We start from the raw sequence: 17,679 nt of genomic DNA, 5'->3' as shown, positions 1-17,679 counted from the left end.
TTAAAAACACATCACTCATTGCTAGTTGACGTATATGCAGATAACTCACACAAAAATTGAAGACAGCAGTCTTTGTTCTCAATTTCCTTGTGAACCTCCCAGGTGAGTACTGTGGCAGGTGTGCAGGGAAAATGATTGCCCATTTTTTTGGGTGCTTTCTGACTGCGTTGATCAGTTTGTCTTTGGGAGCTTTCTGACTGGTGAAAAACACAAACCTAACACTCTGGCTTCCATGATTTTTGGATATTTGAGGAGGGTTCTGCTACTGCTTTTGATGTTGGAAGCATGTGACTGTAGACCTGCACAAAACACAGACACCTCTATTGAGATATTGCTAATAAGGCAGCATTGCCTTCTATGTAGTCTAAACCATCCATTTTCTGCATATCTCAAAACTGTGTTATTGAAGGAATCCTGGGCTAGAATCTGTTTTTTTTTTTTGGCGTTTTGATAATTTTGGATAATCTCTCCGCAACAATGCAGCCTAGACTTACAGTTGAAGCAGTACAAGTCAGGATACATGGACAAATGTCCACATTATACAAATTGAGAAAGATCGAGTGAAGTACATTTTTCACAGCAATGCTTTAACCCAACATTGCAATCAAAATGAGCTTTTCATAAACTGAAAACAATGAGGTGTTACAGGTGGTATCAAAAGAATGCACAGAATACACCGGCGTGGTTATGTGTATACACCAATATGTTTAGCTCCCATAATGCACTGTGTTGGTGGAACCAGACACATTCCTTGAAAACAGACTGAAACCGTTCGCTTGGATCCCAGAATTCAAAGTATGTAAGCAGACTTGCACCACTGTTTACTGCAATCAGACTAGTGACAGTGAAAGGACCCAAGACACACAACTAAAAAGGTTCATTTTTATTCAGACATATGATGCCATCTTGTTATTAACTGCTGCAAATATCCAAGGCTATCTTAATCCAGCTAATTGTTCACTAAGATCCCAGCTCCCAGCTCTAACTTTAAGATTTGTTTGAAACCTGCCTTCAAATATAAGATTTTGATTAAAGATGTCCAGATTATTTACAGTCCTTTATTACCATTCATTCATCATGTACAAATTTTGTAACAAAACATCAGACATCAGACTAAACACAAAGCAACACCACATAAAGGATGAGCAATCCATATTATACAAAAAACAGCTTAACTTTATATTTGATTTTAAGTCATTTCATCAATGATGCTACACATAGCTGCATCCTTGTCCCAAAGTTTGTCCCTCTTTGGTGCAGCTGTGCCCCTGTCCTGCTGTTCCCCCATGCAACTGCCCCCCGCCTCCTCCACATCCATAGGCTCTGCCTTCAGTCTGGGGCCTCCGCCGGCCCCGCCAGCCCCTGCCCTGACTCCGGCGGAGCCCTCCGGCTGGGACAGGTCATCGGGGAGAGAGGCCAGGCAGCTCTGGATCATCTCCACCACCCGCTCCAGGTGCTTCTGGAAGCGCTCGGCGGTCTCCAGCCGCTGCCTCTTCTGCACCTCCATCATGACGCGTAGGGTCTCGCGCGCCTGGTGCGGGCGGTACTCGTTGATCAGGTGGTGCATGTGAACGAACAGCAGCTTCAGGTCCTCCAGCTTCTCCTCGCGCTTGATGCTGCCGGGGCTCTTTATCAGGATGTCCAGCAGGTCCAGGAAGTTGACCAGGATGGACATGTTGAGCTTCTTGAGCTCCCTCTTGTGGTCGAACTGCATGGGGTGCAGACGCTCGATGCCCTGGCTTTCCAGGGGTCTGATGATGAGGTCGTCGCATTGGAACTGGTTGCCGAACATCATGTAACTGTCCCGGATCGGGGGCGGAGGCTTGGGGGCGAGCCCTTTGCGCACATTTTCATCAGTGTACTCCTTGATATATTGCATGGGCGGAGGTGGGAGAGCGCTCACCTGCTGGGGTTCACCCATGGTGGAGGCCTAGAAGCAGACAGAATTTACAACAACAGTGTATCACTAATCTTTCAACGGAGTCACGTCCTATTTTCGCACTCAACACATTCTCTGTTGACCTCCATTTCAGTTCTACTGTAGTCCTGCACAAACAATTCTTCATCTCAGCTCTGGCGAATAATTACTCGATCAGACAACGGCCGAAAGCAATGTTACCGTGACACCCAGCGGTACTGTGATGCTCCTTAATTGGTTTGTTCATATTCTTAATGAGAGAAAAATAATTGACTTTTTCACGTCATTAAGGTGTTGAATAGACAACAACTTCAATACTTCAACAACGTCAATATGCCCACATTTGTAGCTAATTACGACCTGGATAAAGCTACATACCTATTAGATAGATATTATATTATATACATAAAGCTAAGAAAGCTAAACATCCTCTGTAGTTACGTTAGCTATGGTAGTTATCCAATGTAGCTAGATCCAGTTCGCTATAAAGCTACAGCATAACAACGTCGCTAGCTGGCCCTCGTAATAAATTTAAATGTCTTACACAAGCACATGGAAATTATAACGTACCTTTTCGTTCGTCTTCTATTACAACACTGGATTCCTTTCAGTTATTTCAAGAATTTTAAGTTGAATTTGTTCGTTTCCACACCTTACCGACACACAAAGTAACAGCGACTACCCACTGGCACCCAGGCCCTTTGTCCAATTTTACTGGCAGAAGGCACACATTTGACAACTGTCCATTGGCTGTTTGAGTGCCTTGCCGATACCATTCTCCTTTCTGATTGGTAGTCGTACTTTCAACAAAGCAAATTTTTATTGGTTTGACATAAATTGAGGCGGATTCAAAACAGTGGTCTTAGAGGGGAAAATGATCACCGGTATTTAAACAGAGAGGAACGTTGCATAACAAAACCTGAACGTTTCGCGTTCGAAACAGGCAGGTTTATTTAATACGTAGATCTAGCTATTGCAGCACGACTGAAAAACGATGCGCAAATCCCCCGATCAAATAGGAAGCGCTGTGTAAGAACAAAAAAGCAACTGAAAATAATTCCGTTATTACCCAGAGAATCGATATATGCTTTCATGATACGATTTAAACTGTAGACTTTAGTTTAAACAAAATTAAACAAAGTAGTCACACTTAATTCCTAAATTAATATATATATATATATATATATATATATATATATATATATTTAAATTTAACAATGTAGTAGCGCATGCATGTTGCTGAAGGAAGTGGTTCACCTACAGAACCTCGCCGGAAACTCCATACCACGCTCTTAACTCAGATTGTTGTGAAGAGTGAAGGTCTATGTTGCACGCTCATTCTTTAATCTCCATGTAGTAACACAAGACGCGCTCTCCATGTCAGATAAGTCTTTTTTAAGATGGGCACACGGATCATTTTAGAAGACGTTCTCTTCAAGAAATCACAACAAAAGCGAAGGACATCACCTAGCAATTACAAACAGAGGTATTTTGTTTTAAGCTCAGAGGATCTGACCTACTTCGAGTACCGCACGGGGGTATGTAAATTATTTTACTGTTAGTATTTGCTGGAATTGTATGGGAGAGGTTACAAATGATACAAGGAGTGTAGTCATGTGGAATTTTTGTTTAAACACTTCTCTTTTGTAACTTGGACTGTGGAAATGAATTGTTGTTAATTAATGATTGCGGTCATTTGTGATTAATAAACGTAACAGACTGATAAACTAATATTAATAATGGCAACAAGTCATTTCTAATATCTTGTTATTGAGTAGTGCATCTGTTGAATGATAGCTGTTAAAGTCAGTTGATTTCCCTTTAATATCTTTGGTGTTACAATGTTGGAAATAACCTTGATATTAAAAATATTGTCTACACAGATATTATTTTAATTAATATATTAATAGTAACAGACAGGGTGAAAAGCCTGACTCATCCTGTCTTTTCAAAAGATGACATTATCCAGAAAATTATAAATGATCCAGTATAATAATAGACCTTTCTTTTACACTTCATTGATTGGTTGAATTAAAAAGTTAACACAATTATCATTTTATCTAATATTTGCCTTTTCATTTTTTATTTTTTAAAATGATTAAGTGGCACATTAGATAGCTTTTGAAGGTGTGTCTCTATGAAAATAATGTTTCCTGCAAGAAAGTGTTGATTTTAATTGTCCTGATTTACAGGGTGAAAATAACCATTATATTAATATTTTTGGCCATTTGTTATGGTGTCAAAGAGTTAACACATTTAGTACTGTTTTACTCAAACATTTTGACATTTTGTATGTGCATTTTGCATTCATTTTGAGCCATTATCATAGATATACTCATATTCCTGCATCCTCCACTACTGCAATGTCATAACAAATCATGATAAAAATGTATTTATGGTAATAACAACGAAAGATGTTGTATTTATGAAAAACACACTCTTTCATGTGCACTGATCTGCATAAGTATTTGAAGCAGGACCAGCATGTGAAAGTCAAATAATATTGCTTTTGCATTTGCGGAAGCACAAGAATTGTCAATTCAAATACATATTTGTCTTTTTAATTACAGAAAAAGCCAGTTTTGAAAGGCTGCATTGAACTGTCCCGAATAAAGTGTGTGGAGATAGTGTGCAGCGATGTATCAATACCGTGCAATTTCAAATATCCCTTCCAGGTGAGAATGCAGCTCTTCAAGGATTTGAGATTTTTGTCAAAGCCTAGAATGTAGGATGTAGTCTAAGTTGTATTGGTAGAAATGATTTTGTCAGGTTGGGCATGGCTGTATGACTTTGGACATGGTTTTCAGTCAAAATCCTGTCTGAGGGGCAGTTAGCTTATAAAACTTGAGACGTGATATCTGGTCCATCAGTGATGGCTGGCTGAGTCCTGAACATTTGGAATATACAGATATTCTTGTGTGTTTCTCCAGGTTGTCCACGACAGCTACTACCTGTATGTGTTTGCTCCAAGCAAGGACTGTCGACAGCGATGGGTCAGAGCTTTGAAGGAAGGTACATAGTAGTGACCGCCACTCCTGACTACTAGGGAAGGGCTTGTCTTTCATAACTGTTTAAACAGCACCTGGAGTGGGTTTGAGAGGAAGAAAAACCCCAGGGATTCTGTTTGGACATACCAAGAATTAATTTATTGGTCCCATAAGGACTGGTGATCAGGTGTAGGCTTCGTGTGTCCGATATGTGAATGTACGTTTTCCCCGTGTCATTTTCCGATGGTTATTGATGTCTTCTGGAAGATTTGAATAAACCTCCATATTATAGGACAACAGTTTGACAAATTACTGCTAGTTTTTCAGAGAACAGCCCAATGTGCCATTTACCCTTTAGGGTGATCCCAGACATTTAGTTAAAGAGCAGAACCAAGATATGGGCTCTGCTGTGGTTGCAAAGACTAAACATATCAGGTGACTCTGATATGTTAGAGTCCAGATTGATTATGTTTTCTTATGTTGTGTCTTATCGTATGGCAAGTTAACATTTGCATTCCTTGATGTGTTCTGTTTTTTATTGTTGCAGAAATAAAGAATAACAATTTAGTTCACAAGTACCATCCAAACTTCTGGGTGGATGGGAAGTGGAAATGTTGTCAGCAAAACGAGAAGTTGGCACCAGGATGTTCTGAATACGATCCAAATGGAAATGGTATGTCTATTCAGTATAGTACACTGTATTACACTGTATTACCCCATTAGTAATGGTCTGTCATTTTGTAATGGTTTGTAAAGGTCTAACTGATCCAAGCTGCCTGTCAGGAAACATGGACACAGTCTAATCTAATTAATTAAAAGGAGATGAATTCTTTTCATCTTTTATTCCTTCCAAATTCTTGTGTGTGCAGTAGTCTTGAGTTTCAGCATAATGCATGACCGGGTCGACTGTAACTGTCTGTCTGTTACAACACATTCACTGCCGATTGAATAAAACTGTACCTGTTTTATTCCACAGCTTCCAAAAAACCTCTCCCACCAACACCAGATCCTCAGGTAGAGCCTACAAAAATAGATGCTTAGTTTTAGGTGTAAGTCTGGGCCTGGGCCTGCATTTTCATTCTTGGCGAGCTTGGTAACGTGATCCCTCTGGGTTCTTCTTGCAAAGCGCCGGTTCTCAGACCCAGGGGAGATGGTGGTGGTAGCCCTGCACGATTTCATCCCCCAAGGGACCCATGACCTCCCACTACACAAGGACGAGGAGTACATCGTCACGGACAACTCAGACCCCAACTGGTGGACCGTCCAGGACAGGAATGGGTAAATCTTTCAAGACCTGTGACTGTAATCATATAGCACACCTTAGGCCACCCGAGCTTCCCTTCGCGTTCATTTTGAAATGAGACATACCACTCACTTGTATCAACCAATCAGGCTGAAGATATGCTCTGTGACAGGGCAGTCATTTTCATGTAGTGTAAAAAGTATCATTGGACGAAAGGGAATACATGCCAATCTGATGAGCAATAACACTGAACTGCTGTGATTATCATTCAATAAGTTTGTATTCTGCTGTCTTATTAACAGGCACAAAGGCTTTGTACCATCCAGTTACATCGCTGAGAAATCTCCAAATAACCTGGAGAGGTTTGAGTGAGTCTTCTGCAAGCTTACTGAATTTACATAATCATTATTTAAACACGTTTTATGTGGTATTGTTAATTTGAATGATCACTGCAGTGAAAAAAAAAAAAATCCTTCTCAGCGCTTTCTGCTCGTCATGTGTTTGTGGTCAGATATCAGACAGTTGTCTTGACAGCTGATGGTGATTTCTGACCATGTGATTTCCCTTCTTGCAGATGGTACAACAAAGACACAACCAGGGCCAAGGCCGAACAGCTGCTCTTCAAAGAGGTAGATACAAAGCGCCATTTCAGCAAGCTTTCCTTAAACTCCACAAAGAACCAGGCCTCAGCTTTATGGGACTGCACTGCAATTCTTCCACAGCTCTGAATAACAAATTTAAAGGACCGTTCTGTTTTCTGCTTGTGCATAGTACAATTTTGAGCACAGCGACTCATAATATTCCATATTCAAAGCTGAAGACGGAATGCATTGCGGTTAGACTGGAGGTCTCATTCAGGCTTCTCTATCCCTACCATGAGAGGAGCTGATTAGTAGTTGTCTTTCAGGATTTCAGCGACATAAAGCATAACACATTTTGAAAACAGAGCAGGCAGGGAACTGGACTTGTAACCAGAAGGTTCCAGTTTTGGCTGCAGCAAGAAGTGAACAGGAATTTGGACCCTAAATCTAGGGATTTAAGCTGAAACTTTTAATCAAATGTCAAACTGTATTTGTGGATTTATGGATAATTTACAGGCATGTAAAAAATACATAGCATGTATGTGTGTATTATATACCCACACATAATATACAATGCACAACATATGTAAAATGTAAGTCTCCTCAGATTAGGGTGTCAGCGACGGAAGTACATAATGTAATTTTGGCAGAGTTCTCTGGTGTAGGTGTGACTGGAACCAGGACGACTGCTCTCTGCAGTCTTGCACAGCCGCATTTGCAGGGTATGCAGCTGCAAGCATTGCAGAGAGAAACTTCAGACAGAACCTTTTAAACCGCAGCTCAGCTTCAGGATTTCCTGCCTTGAACGTGTCCGCTGCTTTCGTTATTTCTTTTTTTTTCTTTTTGCTCAAAGGTTTGAAAACGTTGCATCCTCGTAGTTCACACAGTCAGACTGTGTCAACACCTTATTTCCTTTTTCCTGAATGATGTCCTCATCCTTTACCAGAGAAATGTGCAGTCTTCCAAAAGAAGACTAATAATACTAATGTCAAAACAAAAAGGGGACTTTTGTCGCCACATTTTGAGAAAATAGCATGAAATAAGTGGGATTAAATTAGAGTGAGCAGAAGCTCTAAAATGTTTACCTACAGTACTTGCTATTTGTAGCCTTGTGTGTCTTCATTTAAAAGTGACATTTTGTTAAAATGCTTTTCTTGGAATCATTAGTAATCATTAGTTTACTATTGGAGTAATCATTAGTTTACTATTGGAGCCTAAAATTCATTTGACGTTTTCTGGAAAAAAGGTCAGTATTGAAATTGTTTAATCAGACAGATCACACAAGTCTTTAAAAGGTGGACTGAAGTATGCTCCTGCTGTACTCTGTGCCAACTTGACACGGTGGGTCAAGTGCTTTCCCTGGGTTTTATTTTCCCATAAAGCTATTGTAGGTGTTGTTTGAGTCGTACTTTTGAAGATGTACCCGTGTGTGCGTGCTGTACAGGAAAATAGAGATCTGTGTTTGAGAAACACGTGTTAGTGCTGCTGTCCCTGACATCCCTATTGATGTGTTTCCTGTCCAGGACAAAGAGGGGGCTTTCATGGTGCGGGACTCCAGGCACGCAGGGGTGTACACCGTGTCAGTGTTCACTAAAGCCCTGGGGTAACTGTCCTTACCTTTGTTACTCTTGGGCCCATGTTATATTTTCTAGTTCCAATGCCTGCCATGCTACTGTCTCACTTGCAGCACAGTCTCACCAGTTACACCGTCTCTCCATGCTCTGTCCTGCTGTTTTTGTCCTAACCATCACACATGTTGCTGTAATCTGTTTTGCCGTAGCATAGTAGCCACCTCGTCTGTGTTGCCTTACCCCTGTGTATGTCTCTCCTGTGTTGCAGGCTGCCTTTGCTGTCTGTTTGTGTTGTGTATTTGGTAAATATTTAACGCTTGTGCCAGACCAGGAGAAGCTATGGAATAGCTACATAGGCTGAGCAGCAATTCAGTCCTTCAGTAAGAACAGTAAGAATGCTACCATTACGTTTCATCTTGAAACCATTTGCTTCTGCTGTATGACGGATATCTGTAGCTGTCTGTCCCTCTCTTAAATCCCTCCTTGCACCTGGCTGTTCTGTATCGTTTCCCTGACTCACCGCTGTCTGGGCTGTACCTGTGGGGTTTAATCCTTTTCTGTGGTTTCCATTTAGGTCAAACGGGGAGAATAATCCAAGGGTTAAGCATTACCAGATCAGGGAGACGATGACAGAGGAGAACAAGTACTACTTAGCCGAAAAGTACCTCTTCAACACCATCCCCGAACTCATCCATTACCACCAACACAACGCTGCGGGTGAGTGACCGAGCCAACAGCTCAGAGCTCCTTCAGAACCTCCAGCACTCTGCAGACAACCAACTGTCACGTCGCGGCTCCCATACAGGGAGCTTCTTCAGTACCTCCAGCAGAAACTCTTAACACCATAGATGCCATTCGAATAAATTACCACCATAGAGTTCTTTAAACATGTCCATCACTGATGGGTTGCATAGATTGCGTTTGCATAAATAAGCCTTCTGCTCATTATGGAGTGTTTGCATTTCCATTTTGTCACTCAGCAGATGCTCTTATGCAGAGTGGCTCCCAAAGTCAATCGCAAAGTGCATCCAACAAAACGACACGGAACGTTTTACAGACAAGTACATCACCATCTATACACAAACAAGCACCAGTGTCAAACCCAAGTGCACACCTGGCCCATCATGCAAATACGACACAATATACCCTGCAGAAGGACTGTACTACACCAACATAATACCAGCACATAACCCTGATGTAAAACCTCCACGTATAATGGATGGGATTTGATACATGTAGTTAATTCGCAATCACATTTGACAGTCAGATGGATTAATGATGTGACAGGACATCTCCCCGGTGGCCCCCCTTGTCTTTATACGACCAGGTCTTCATACGATGAGAACGAGAAACAAGGCAGCTGCTTTCCGCGGCTGCTTTAGTGCAGACACGCCCAATAAACGCCCTGCTAGGTTACCTCTGAAGTTATTAAAAGATGCTCTGGTTATTTCCATAAACTCTTTTAGAAACCTAATAGGTCTGCCCATGTAAAACCCCAGCTCTAGGCTGACTATCTTGAGGTTTGCTACAGCTCCTTGAAGCCTTACTAGTGTATGGAAAATGAATCCCTTACAGACAAAAATACCACTCCTTCGTAGTAATTGGTGCTGGTTTGGTTTGATCTGCTGTCTGCATCATGATGTTAATGGTCTTACTTATTGAAAAACAAAAACATATGATTATCTGTTAGCTTATTAGCTAGTTAGTTTATTATTAGTATGCTAATGCTATACCATTGACCATTTGCGACGCAATGGTAGATGATTGAAGGTAGGGAAATTTTTTGGAGAAGAAGCCTAGGCTGCCTTAAAGAGCTCCAATCAGTCTAAAAGCGAGCATTAACGTTTATAATACTGTTTGTCTGCCTCTGCTTTTTCTCTGCCTCCACCTGCCTACCAGAAGTAACTGTACTCATTCTGATGTCTCTAATGTCAGTGCCCTCCTTGTGTTTTTCGGTCTGTACAGGCCTTATCACCAGACTGAGGCACCCAGTGTCCACAGGCAGAGACAGAGCTCCAAGGACCGCTGGTTTTTCCTCAGGTCAGAGTTCAAATCTGCCCAATGGGGATGTGACCCCATACTGTGATGTGACAGTTGCTCTGTGCCAGTGATACGACTATTCTAATGCCTACGATACTACTTGCGAATGCGAAAATGCGAAAATGCGAATGTCAATGCTGGTGTGCCCCACTAGGTCTTGCGTTCTTTTCATTGCACAGAAACTACGGTAGTTTATGTAATTTTCTTTTTTTTTTTAATTTTTAATGTATTGTTTTAATGCATTGTTTATGAATGAGCATGCATTTAAAAGACTTAAAGATTTAAAAAACTGTTTGTTCATTAAAAAAAAAAAAAAACATGGATACAGTATAGCCCCTATGTAGTAAATATACAGTGCAGCCCCTGTCTGTCTCTGTAACATGTCATGGGTGGATGGGTGAGCAGTGAGCACTCAGCTCACAGTACCGGCACTGGGAGTGGCTTGAGGCTGGAGTCATAATGAGACCTCATTTCTCTCTCCACACTGTCTTCCTCTCCAAACCACACTTCTGTCATTAATGTCAGTGTCACCTGTGCCCTGGCTTTGTCCTGAGTGTGTCTCTCTCCGATGGCGCAGACAGTTGGGAGGTCGACCCGGGGGAGCTGTCGTTGGGCAAGGAGGTGGGCAGCGGGCAGTTCGGCGTGGTGCTGCTAGGATACTGGCGCGACGTGAAGGTGGCGGTGAAGATGGTGCGCGAGGGGGCCATGTCAGAGGAGGAGTTCAAGGAGGAGGCGCAAGTCATGACGTGAGTGACACTCAGAAACCCTCTCTGATTGGCTACGGAGAGCAAAGCAACTGATCACACTTTGAGAGCTGTTAAAATGAACCATTGAAGAAAATGCTGTGCTGAACAGGCTAAGAACACTCTAAATCTGAACGCCATACATTTATAAATGCTTTTTACGTCCAACCAGACACTTTCCCTGTGTTTTATCTTCCGCAATATAGGTACCTTTCAACAAGATACAATCATACAGATCTTATGGCTCAACCTCGTTATAATTTTAAATGAATCAACACAGATTTTTTGTGACTTTAATAATGGAAAAGGATATTTTATTGGAACCTAAAGTCATTATAGCACACGTACGTGAATCACAACATGTGACCTATTAGTGATGTATGGAATTTATTTGTCTAAATCGCTTGGTGTTGGGAGGTACATCACCTCAAAGCAGCAGAGGCTGACTGATAATTCCACAGTTACACAATTTTCTGAGCAAGACAACAAAGACCTGTGGCATGTGAATCTGTGACAGTACAAGCTTCATGGCTGGAATTTGATGGTAATAGTTTAAGGTTGTGCACCTTTAAGGTTGTGTGTACTGTAACTTATTCCCATTTGGTTGTTTCCCACAATTACACTATATTTGATGGATGGCACTAATCATTCAGTATCTATACAGCTACTTGCCTAAGCCTGTTGAATGCACTTGGATAAGACTATCTGATGAATGAATAAATATAAGCCTAAAAATGTGCTTTCAGGTGATGTGATATCTACCTTTATTTAATAAACTGTCCATTAAGTAGTAATTAGTCCATTAGTAGTAATGATTGATGTGTTTTCAATCATCTTTAATGTTGAGATTTCCATAATGAAGGGGAAGATGAGAATTGTCTTACTCTGAGGCACTTTGAATTCAGCAATGATATTCCATCTGATGTGGCAGCCTTATAAAGTACAAGTTGTTCCTGAATTCTGTTAAGACATTGTTCCAAGTGAAGTCGGATTAGATTTAAGTTACATAAAGTATTCACCGATGCTCTTAAAGACAGGATAATATGAGCAGTCACCTCCCTCAGGTGACTGTCTTGGTAAAGAGACTGGTAAGTTATCCCTGTGGGCCAAAAAAAATATATGTAGAAACTTGACAGCCCCCTATAGAGAAAAAAAAAAACTTAGTTTATTTCTTGATGACAAAGACTCTTTAAAATGATCAAAATGATTTATTTGTTTAGGAAAGAGGTATTCATGAGTGGAGTTTACTGTGTTGCAGCCTGTTATTCAATTGCGTATCTCTAAAGACTGCCCTTTTTGGTTTCGTGCATGTGCAATCGCGTGAAATGACAATATCCAAAACACTGATTTGAGCCATTCATTCTCGTGGAACGCCACTTGCACCCTATTCCACAGGAAGCTGTCCCACGCCAAGCTGGTGCAGCTCTACGCCGTGTGCACACAGCGTGTCCCCATGTGCCTGGTCTTCGAGTTCATGGAGAACGGCTGCCTGTTGGACTACCTGCGGAACCAGAGGGGCTGCCTGTCGCGGGAAACCATGCTGGGGATGTGCCTGGACGTTTGCGATGGCATGGCCTACCTGGAGAGCGCCAATTTCATCCACAGAGACCTGGTAACACCCAGTCGCCGTTTACACCCTAGGGCACTTTAACTGTGTCAGTGGGTAGGAAATGGGACTCAAACACAGCTGCAGAGCTGAAACAGTGTTTGGTTTCCTACCATTGAGGAATTTATCTAAAGCAGTGTTTCTCAATCCTACTCCTGGAGCCCCCCTGTCCTGCATACCTTCTATCTATCTTTGCTCCAAACACACCTGATTGAAATGACTAACATGCTCTTGATTAAATCAGATGTGCTCAGCTAATCAAAAGTGCCACTGATGAGTTCAGTCAGGTAGGTAGAGCAGGGAAAGATGGAAAACGTGCAGAGCAGGGGGGCCCCAGGAGCAGGATTGAGAATCAGTGATCTAAAGGAATGGCTATCCCGTGATACGCATGGTATTTCTATGATACTTTCTAAACTGGTGGTTTCACAATATTTGACATCTGTAACCTAACAGATATCAATTAGTTATGAAATTGTATGTAGTTGATTTAACCTGATAACTGTTTGTAATTGTTTTTTTTATAAATGTTGGAAAGCTATTAAAGCTATTATGGAAGGAATATCAAAAATCTCAAATCATATCTATGATGAATTTAGATTATAAATCACCACTTCAGCTGCAGGTGAGTCACAGGTTTTTTTTTTTCACTCCTGTGGCGTAAATAGAAAAATAGAAATAAAATAGAAACATTTCTTTCTGGGAATAGCCTGTAGCAAATGTCAGAGGCAAAACGATAAGAAAACTGTGTCATAGTTTCTGTCATTTGGAAAGTTAATGCTACCAAGCATTACAGTATGCTGACGTTTGTATTTGTGCCAGGAAGGGTCATGTTATTACCCACAAGGGAAGACCCCATCAGCCTTGCGGTTATGAGTCATCATCTGTGGATTGTGTATGCATATGTTAAGGTTCAGGTTCAGTCCAGACCTTTTTTGCTTTACGTGGATCAACAGGATTATCAATAATTAAAAGCAAATGTTGTTTTTACAGGCTGCGAGGAACTGTTTGGTTTCAGAGAATCAGGTGGTGAAAGTCTCAGATTTTGGTATGACCAGGTAAAGTGGCAGCAGGCTAATGTTTTTTCTCACCCTTTCACATTGACTTTCTGATGCAAAGAGATTTTTCCTTAAATTAACCCATCCTGTGATGTGCAGGTTTGTCTTGGATGATCAATACACCAGCTCCCTTGGGTCAAAATTCCCTGTGAAGTGGTCGGCCCCTGAGGTCATCCAGTACTCCAAGTTCAGCAGCAAATCTGATGTCTGGTCCTTTGGTGAGGGTCTTTTGCTGATCTGAGATGCATTTTGAGTGCATCAATTATTTGTATTTTGCAATACAGGAGATGTCATTTCAACCATCTGTACTGAACAAGTCACCTAGGTTTTTTTTTTTTTCCCAGAAAATTGAGCAATAGCTTAATTTACATTGAATTGTAATGCTGTAATTTCCAACTTTTTTCAAGTATTAGACAATGAAATCCAGGGAAAGTTGCTCATTCAAAATGCCAGTCACTCACTAAGTCAACAGCCCTCACTTGGCAAATTCTAGTAGATCCAACTCAACACTTTCCCTGGGTTTCTTTTTCCCACATAGTCATGTACAGTAACTTAAAAAAAAAAGGACAGAGAAGTAGAGAGAAGACAAACCAGGGGTCTCATTTTGGGTACTGCAGAATATAGCAATTGCTATAATCTAGTGTAGCTCCCAGGGCATTTAAAGTATGAATACTCCTGGATATGGCACAATGTCTGCTTAAGGAAAATCCTGTGCAATTCACTGCACACAACTCGGCACAGCGGCAAAACAGATGTATGACTTACTGACTGACTTCCATGCTGGAATTCATAAAACTGTGCACATATTTTCTTCTGATGTGGGGAAAAGCACACTTAACAGGCTAGGTTCTACTATCTAATAATATCTTGTGTTTAGTTTAAAAAATTGATTGAAGTAAAACATTTTGGCATGTTTATCCAAAAAAAAAAACATTTTCTTCAGCAAAGTTTCTTCAGCCTCTGTTGCATCTATAATTAATCATTGTCATCATTAACCTTGCTAACTCATGTAGCTAATGACGCACTATGTATAGATAGCAACACTGTCTTGTGAGAGGCTGTTGATGATGTATGCACCTTCTGAGAAAACTAGAAGAAATTTAGAAATCAACACCTCCCACTCCCCCACCCCCCCAGCCCCCCTCCACTTCAAGCTCCACCACCCACCCAACAACCTACCCTGCAGAGGAGGGCAATGATTAAAGGGTTTTGTTTTCGTTTTCTGTCTTTCCATAAACCTCCTTCCTTCCTTGTAAAATGCCTTGGAATCCTACAGCTGTAATCTAGGCGATGTAATTTTATGTTTACCTTTTTTTGTGATGAAACCATTTATGCCTGAGGCACTAGCTAGTTGTCTTGAAATTCAGCCTTTACTCAACCATATTTAACAAGCATTACTTGACTGACTAGCAGGATTTACTGATTGGTTGTTTTCAGGTGTTAAATTTGTAGACAGTTACTGTAAGGGTCTCCTTGTGTGGAATACTATAGTGTGCAGTTAAACAAAAGGTCAAAGTATGATATTGACCACTGAATGATTTAGATATTTATTTAGCTAGCATGTCAGCACTGGGGTGGACGCTAGTGGCACACCCTAAATCCACCCCCCCTGTTGTTTGGGGGAAAGCCTGCAGTATGGAAATGAAGTGTCACATATCAGACTCCCTGTGGTCCCTTGTAGGTGTGCTGATGTGGGAGGTGTACAACGAGGGGCGCATACCATATGAGAACCGCACCAACGGGGAGGTGATGGAGGCCTTAACAGCAGGACTGAGACTACTGAAGCCCAAATTGGCCCCGGAGGCTGTGTACCAGCTGATGGAATGGAGCTGGAAAGAGGTGGGTGCACTTACCTCCACGCTCACGGCTCCTGGTTACCGTAATGCACCTAACACGTACGGCCAGACTGCTTCCAGCTTCATCTCAGCTGAATTCAAAAGCGCTCTGTCTCAATTCACACAAACGGTAAATCAAATTCCACGTTTTAAAGCCAGCTTCCCGGCGGAAAAACCTATGAATCCATTTACAGTTCTCAGAGAAATAATGCTGTGGATGTCCTGGGTTCCAGTATTGATTGCGGTGGTAATTAGATCTGGTTTTGAAAGAGAGTAGCTTTTCTTGTGCACGTTAAGGTCTTGGTGGTGTCCACACTATGGGAGTCTATGCTCAGTATTAATCTACAGACTGGTATAAGATTGTGTCTCCTCTATATTTCTTGCGTGTTTCCTGTGCAGAAACCAGAAGATCGGCCCTCCTTCGCGCTACTGTTCCACCAGCTACTCAGCCTGGCAGACCTTTGAAAGAGAATTGAAGACACACTGTACAGACACACAGAGATTTATACTTTTATTTATTACTTCATCCATCCTTGTAGGCATTTATTCTGGTTGTACATGCTTCTTAAATGCCAGTTATGGTTTGCACAGTCTTGTTTGGAGTATGCCTTTGAACATGTTAATCCTGTCGAGGGGATTGTTTTTTTGTGTTAGCATTCTTTGCAATATTTGTCATCTTTCTTGCATAAACTCTCATTATGGAAAACCAGTCCTTGATAAGGTTGTGTCTGTGTTTTTATTCGTTTTGTTTGTGTATGATTATGTCAGTATAGTTTTTAGCATGAAAGGGTATTCTCCATCACATAAACTGTCATTCTCATCTATTTCCCGTAGGGGGTGCACATAATCCTTGTATTGCCATATAGATGTATATTTCGATAACTTCTCCATTGTACAGTATCATCTTAAAACAAAATGTAGGTGCTGCATTAATCTGAAACTGAAAAATATTATTGTCTAATGAAATTGACTGTGGATTTTCTGTGATTGCACACTCTGGGTTTCAAGGTGTTTTTCCAGTGCACTGCTTTCATTCCCATAATTCAACCTGTGCCTTGTTGACCTGCACTTGCTGTTTCAGCTCCCTTGTCTGGTTTCCGTGTCCCGCATCCACCTCACCCCTGCACCTAGATAATACCACTAACCTGTCCTGTCTCATCTGCCTTACCCCTTCCCTCGTGTCTTATTTTTTTTTAACCTGGTAGCATTATTTTGTTAGGTGTAGAGGTAGCACTCATAGCACTGACTGGGAATGAGGCAGTTCCACCCTGTTTCATTAAGTGAGCATTTGGACAGCGGTGGACAGCAGTGGTTTTGCTCTGGGGAAGAAACCATTATAGATTTATACCGTGAGCAGAGTCATGCATGAGATGACTGAGTGTTTTTGTGCGTTAAGACAAATTACAACATTTCTGAATGACTATGACTAACAAATTTGAGAGTCACTAAAGTCACCAACCCAGGTGTCTGTTGGTAAATGGGTTTAGAATCGTTTGCTTAAGCCAAATGCTCCTTTATCTGTCCCCCTGTATCTTTAAGACTGGGTAGGCTGAGTTGCACCACTTCACTCCACTGGTTAGTTCAAGCCTTGTTACATACACATTTTTAGAAACAGAGCTAAATATTGATAACACTCTTTATTTGGAATATTTGCAATGTGAAAGTGCAAGGTCCGCCGCTACCTAAAAACAATCCACTGTAGGCATGCACTGTTTGGTGTTCTTCTCATTGACTAACGCAGGATCTGTCTGTCATAAAAGGACAACTATTTTTCTAATAAGAAAGAGCTGCGACTGCACAGAGGTACCAAGGCCTGATAAATAAATCGACAGAATAGGACAGTAACCGTATGTCAAAAGAATTTGCCAAAAGCAGGTATGTATAAAACATTAAATACAGACTGATATACAGTAACTCCTTCATATGGTAAGTGGCGTCTCTTAACGAGTGTCAGTAAGAATAGTTTCTTTCTGAAAAGCTTCTTAAAAATCTACTCGTAGAAATGACTAAAAAACCTTAACTCGTGTAAGGAGTGAATGAATGACCGAACTAAACCAAAAACGTATGAAACCCATAATAAATTGAATGCTGTATATAAAT

At 41.2% G+C, this 17,679-nt stretch overlaps 2 protein-coding genes across 2 annotated transcripts; one reads left to right on the top strand and one right to left on the bottom strand.

The window, feature by feature from the left end:
* Window positions 1-1,031: 1,031 nt before the first annotated feature.
* On the bottom strand, window positions 1,032-2,606 carry med7 (mediator complex subunit 7). The gene is made up of 2 exons (XM_036548945.1): window positions 2,489-2,606; window positions 1,032-1,930 (listed from the first exon to the last, which is right to left on the bottom strand). The coding sequence occupies exon 2, from the start codon at window positions 1,919-1,921 to the stop codon at window positions 1,190-1,192; it is 732 nt and encodes a 243-aa protein (XP_036404838.1). The 5' UTR covers window positions 1,922-1,930; window positions 2,489-2,606; the 3' UTR covers window positions 1,032-1,189.
* A 637-nt stretch (window positions 2,607-3,243) lies between these two features.
* Window positions 3,244-16,069, top strand: itk (IL2 inducible T cell kinase). The gene is made up of 17 exons (XM_036548878.1): window positions 3,244-3,456; window positions 4,489-4,593; window positions 4,849-4,930; window positions 5,453-5,578; window positions 5,882-5,919; window positions 6,032-6,183; window positions 6,451-6,516; window positions 6,723-6,777; window positions 8,253-8,332; window positions 8,875-9,017; window positions 10,266-10,340; window positions 10,918-11,086; window positions 12,479-12,695; window positions 13,680-13,744; window positions 13,844-13,962; window positions 15,426-15,583; window positions 15,979-16,069. The coding sequence occupies exons 1-17, from the start codon at window positions 3,319-3,321 to the stop codon at window positions 16,042-16,044; spliced, it is 1,854 nt and encodes a 617-aa protein (XP_036404771.1). The 5' UTR covers window positions 3,244-3,318; the 3' UTR covers window positions 16,045-16,069.
* The last annotated feature ends 1,610 nt before the right edge of the window (window positions 16,070-17,679 follow it).

Source organism: Megalops cyprinoides, chromosome 16 (assembly GCF_013368585.1).
Source record: "Megalops cyprinoides isolate fMegCyp1 chromosome 16, fMegCyp1.pri, whole genome shotgun sequence".
Taxonomy (NCBI): Eukaryota; Metazoa; Chordata; class Actinopteri; order Elopiformes; family Megalopidae; genus Megalops; species Megalops cyprinoides.
Note: the sequence above shows the minus strand (reverse complement) of the source record. Positions and strands in the feature narration are given on the sequence as shown.

Coding starts and splice junctions, on each gene's coding strand:
- med7 (XM_036548945.1), bottom strand. CDS start 1,921: ATGGGTGAACCCCAGCAGGTGAGCGCTCTCCCACCTCCGCCCATGCAA.
- itk (XM_036548878.1), top strand. CDS start 3,319: ATGGGCACACGGATCATTTTAGAAGACGTTCTCTTCAAGAAATCACAA. Junction 5,579..5,881: donor ATACGATCCAAATGGAAATG/GTATGTCTATTC, acceptor TTTATTCCACAG/CTTCCAAAAAACCTCTCCCA. Junction 13,963..15,425: donor ATCTGATGTCTGGTCCTTTG/GTGAGGGTCTTT, acceptor GGTCCCTTGTAG/GTGTGCTGATGTGGGAGGTG.